Source organism: Macadamia integrifolia, chromosome 4, assembly GCF_013358625.1.
Source record: "Macadamia integrifolia cultivar HAES 741 chromosome 4, SCU_Mint_v3, whole genome shotgun sequence".
NCBI lineage: Eukaryota > Viridiplantae > Streptophyta > Magnoliopsida > Proteales > Proteaceae > Macadamia > Macadamia integrifolia.
The window spans coordinates 15,893,258-15,897,817 of record NC_056560.1 but is presented as its reverse complement, the minus strand read 5'-3'; the positions used below and the strand labels follow the sequence as shown (position 1 = coordinate 15,897,817).

Genomic DNA, 4,560 nt, shown 5'->3' with positions numbered 1-4,560 from the left:
AATAAATAGGAAAAATAAATTTTTCTGGGAACATGTCCGATGCCAATGTTCTCATGTGAAAAGACTTTTCTACTTTTTTCCTTGTGTAGGAGAGAGTACACCTCGACAAAGAACCACTTTTCAAAAGAAATTTAAAATCTAAAATTGATTTTTTTTATGTGACATAGTTTTTTGTTCGAGAGTGACCTTGTACCACTAACATAGAGGGTGTATAATGACCACCATGCCTCCCTGAGGGCATATACCATTGTCTCTTGGCGTAGAATCGCTCTCAAACAAAAAACATTTGCCCTTTTTCTATAGTTTATTTTTTTCTAGACAAAACTTTGATTTAATAAATTAAAGATTTTTTTTTTAATTATTCCTGAATTCAGATATGTTATACTCTGACAAAGGAACATTGCACAAACACCATAGTTTAAAAAATAAAAAAATAAAAAAAATAAAAAAATCCAAAGTTCATGTTTACTTTGTCATAAAACCTGAGTCATCTGAAAGTAGTATTGATGTGGGAAAAGAAAGAGTAGGGGGAGAATATTTTAGGGACCATTGTCAAAAATGACTCAAATTGTTAATTGTCAAAATTCAAAATGCATGCAGCACTAGCACAAAGGGTGTTTTTCACATGTTCTTGGTTGCTGTCGGAATCTTTAGTTGCTGTTTGACTCGTGAAAATACAAATCTTATGGAGGAGGATTTGATGATTTGATCCAACCCCTTTTAAAATATTTAAATAATTTTGTCTTTGGTTAAATAAATTCAAATAACGACTCACTTTTGCCAAAGAAAAATCATATAGCGGGTTAACAAGTAAGAACCTTAAAAATATTAAATGAAAACTTATATTTATTATTATAATATTTTTTTATGTGAGAAAAATGATGATTAACTAAAACAATGTGAAAGGATGTAGATTAACTTGCTTGCTCACATAATACTCCTTGCCTTTATATTAAGATAAAAAAGAGAAAGGATTTGAGTAAATGGCATAAGAAATTAAATGTATTAATGAGATTAAACCAAACATATGTTGGCTAGCATCCACCACCACTACCCTCCTTCAAGCGAGTATACTCTCCCTCACTCGTGCAGGGTAGCATTGATAGGTTGGTGGGGGGTGGGGGGAAGGGAATATGGGGTTTGGGGGAGGCAGATTCTGGCAAGGGAAGTGTTGGGGGAGGAAATGGGAAGCAAGGAAGGCACAAAGAACTGGGGTGGGGCTCTTGGAGAGGGAGTCTCTACATTATTTGTAGCTACCGCACCAGTGCAATGAGCATTCGGTGACTGTGAACCTCTTGGGATGTGTGTCTAGATGTTTCTAGCTATCGAATGGTTATTGCACTGATACAGTAGTTACAAAAGATGTAGACTCGAAAAGAGAAGGACCAAAAAGTAAGCAATCAGGGGTAATTTGAGATTTTTCAATTATCAGGAGAAAAAAAGGTGAGGGAATTTGAATAAATATAGGACAAGTCCAGGGAGTGATTCTATTTTTCTCATATAATTTTGATCCAACTTTTTTTTTCTGTGGTTGAATTTTGATCCAATATTAAAGACAAACTAATCGTACGATGATGCTTCTGAAAAAACAAAGTAATTATTCCACATATGCGGGACCCACTTTTTAACCCTTTGTCCGTTCCATTCCATGATCCATTGATATCAACCTGATAGGGCCCGATTCCAGACGATTCAAATCGGTATCGGTCCGTGACCGTAACCACCGGCAACATTGCTCGTTATCCGGTTCAAAACTTCCGTTAATATAATAATCTGATCTGGCGAAGGCGCGAAGCAGTCAGCGACGCGGTTTAGCCGTTCCATGGATCATCCAAAGGCTAACTGCCAAATGTTTCTTGGGAAATAGGGAAAAAGGACAGGTAGAAGCACCAGAGACAGAGCTCCACTTCGTTGTCTACGAAAGATCAAATATGGATAAATTGACATATTAAAAGGCCCACCCCACTCCTCCCCCCTCCATTATTCTCCTCTGTTTCTTCCTCTCGCCTTCTCCGCCTCTTTTGAAGGAAGAACAGAGTCTCCCTTTTCGGCCCTGAAGGTCTGAAACTGTCAAACACACTATTTTTCCTTTCAAAATTTTATATTTCGCTTCCATTCAAGAAGAAGAAATCTTTCTAGTCAAACAAGAGAAGTTGGATTCGTTACAAATCTGTTCATGTCTAGAAGTGGGTTTTGGCTTCGCGGTTATTGATTGTCGTTCGAACCTTGGTAGGTCTCTTTCAGTTTTTATTACATAGCCATGGCGTCTTCTCTGAGGAATGGTTTCTTTGTTCATGGGTCGAATCAGATTGGATTGAAAAAGAATAAGGTTCTTGGGTTTTGTCCCACTATGGGCAATTTGCAGTTTATAGAATCGAAACCCTCAAATCTTCCAGCTTTGAAGAACGAATTTAAAGGAACACAGGTGTCTGTTGCAGATCAGATGGCTTTGGACGATTGGACTTCCTCACGCACTTCAAAGTTCTCTGTCAATGTATGTGTAGCTGCCGCAGCGTCTTCTTCTTCTCTCTTTCTCTTTACCAATTTATTTTTAAGCAGTTCTGTTCTCTGTGTTCTCTGAATTGTGAAGGGAATTCATTTTTTTTTTCTTTTCTTTTTGTTCTCTAATTTCAAGCACAGGCATCAGTCTGCGTCAGCCGAGCTATGAGATGGTGGGAGAAGACCCCTAAACCCAACATGATAGAGATTAAATCGGCGCAAGAACTTGTTGATGCACTTTCAAATGCGGGAGATGGGCTTGTTATTGTCGATTTTTACTCCCCTGGTTGTGGAGGTTGCAAAGCCTTACATCCCAAGGTAGTTGCTTTAACCCAATCAATAGACTTGTACAGAGAGTACAATAGAGAAGCCATGTAAAGTTCTAATCTTGCTCTGAAAATTTTGAATTTTTTTGATGTAATTTGTGTATGTGATTCCATTTTCTTCAGCTATGCCAGCTCGCTGAATCAAACCCAAATGCTTTGTTTCTCAAAGTCAATTACCAAGAGCTCAAAACGGTGTGTCAAAGTCTCAAAATCCATGTCCTCCCCTTCTTCCGGTTCTACAGAGGAGCAGAGGGTCGTCTCTGTAGCTTCAGCTGCACCAACGCAACTGTAAGACATCCATTCTCATATGAATTTAAGGTTTTTTGTTTCCGAATATTTGGATTGGAGAAACAAAATAGAAGTTGAAAAAAATTATGGGTTTTAAATATTTCAGCAATCTAAGCTTAGCTTACCCTGTTTTTGCCTTCTCAGATCAAGAAATTCAAGGATGCATTGGCAAAACATGGGACTGAAAGATGTAGTCTTGGGGTAGCTAAAGGTCTGGATGATTCTGAGCGATTGACGTTGGCTTCCACTGGCCAAATTTCGGTTGATTTGCCTTTGAAGACCACTGGTGAGGAAACAGTGGAGGATTTGGTACCAAAGCAGAAGAGCATTTCAGTTGATAAGAAGGAAGTCGTTGAAGAACGAAATGCAGCAATGGTGGGATGAAGAACAGAAGCAGCATCACCAAGCTTGACTTGCACAAATTGTGGAATAGAGCTACTCTACTTATTTTATGGGGTTTTTTTTTTTTTTTTCGGGTGGGAAATGTATATATATATATATATATATATTTATATATAGGGAGAGGGTTAGGAATGTTAGCACACTACTTAAGAATTAGGTATCTATAAGTGGGCTTAAAGTTTTTTGGATTAAGCCCACCGGCTTGGTTAATCTTTCGATCTTAATGCCTTATTAAGATATGATCTGATTAAAGATCGAGTATATTGCAAATCTATCCCTTTATCTTGCTCTTCGTGTTTTTTTTTTTTTTCTTTTGTTTTTAGGGGGGCAGATAATGCTTGCTCCTTCCCTGTATCATTGTAAGGCATTGAATTGTATTTCATGGGCATGTTTGATCCTCTCCCTTCAAATTAAAATATTAAGAATCGATCTAGCATGTAAATGTACTTTTGTAAGAAAAGTGGATGTAAGAAGCGAAAGGTAGTGTGGTCTTTGCGCCCATATTAGTGGGTAAAACCAAAATTATTGTGGAGGCCCATCTATTTCTAAATAGGGAGAAAGAATGCTATCTAACCATATGGTCATTGTGTCAATGCTTAGGCCAATGAAAGTGCATGATTGACATGCTAGATGCATCTTGTGTCTGCAACACACAGAATGAACTTGGTAGTGTTCTTGTCTCTCAAATATTTTTATAATTTCTCCTTTTTTTTTTTCGCTAACAATGGGTATCCAAGCTTTTGGCCTAACTAGTCCCGTCGATCCATATTGACCCCACAACCGTATGGATCAGGTCATAACGAGGTTGAAACCCCCATGTGAGTGACCCAAGGTGTGCCTAGTGGGAGTCGAATTCACAACCGTATGGATCAGGTCATACCGAGGTTGAAATCCCTATGTGAGTGACACAAGGTGTGCCTAGTGGAAGTCAAACTTAGGACGTTTGAGTTTACGGCTCGTATCAAATTCGTTGTTCACCAACTGCGCTACCCCCTTGGATTTATTTATCAAATAATATATTTTACGATATAATCAATACAAAGTG

The 4,560-nt window shown here is 38.1% G+C and overlaps 1 protein-coding gene across 1 annotated transcript; it reads left to right on the top strand.

Annotated features, from left to right (window-relative positions):
- Positions 1-1,882: 1,882 nt before the first annotated feature.
- Positions 1,883-3,803, top strand: LOC122076023 (thioredoxin-like 1-2, chloroplastic). The gene is made up of 4 exons (XM_042641289.1): positions 1,883-2,494; positions 2,641-2,817; positions 2,949-3,113; positions 3,258-3,803. The coding sequence occupies exons 1-4, from the start codon at positions 2,261-2,263 to the stop codon at positions 3,495-3,497; spliced, it is 816 nt and encodes a 271-aa protein (XP_042497223.1). The 5' UTR covers positions 1,883-2,260; the 3' UTR covers positions 3,498-3,803.
- The last annotated feature ends 757 nt before the right edge of the window (positions 3,804-4,560 follow it).

Excerpts from the sequence above, each read along its gene's own strand:
- LOC122076023 (XM_042641289.1), top strand. The coding sequence starts at position 2,261 with ATGGCGTCTTCTCTGAGGAATGGTTTCTTTGTTCATGGGTCGAATCAG. Across the intron at positions 2,495-2,640 it reads CTTCAAAGTTCTCTGTCAAT|GCATCAGTCTGCGTCAGCCG; the intron begins GTATGTGTAGCT and ends TTTCAAGCACAG. Across the intron at positions 3,114-3,257 it reads TCAGCTGCACCAACGCAACT|ATCAAGAAATTCAAGGATGC; the intron begins GTAAGACATCCA and ends TTGCCTTCTCAG.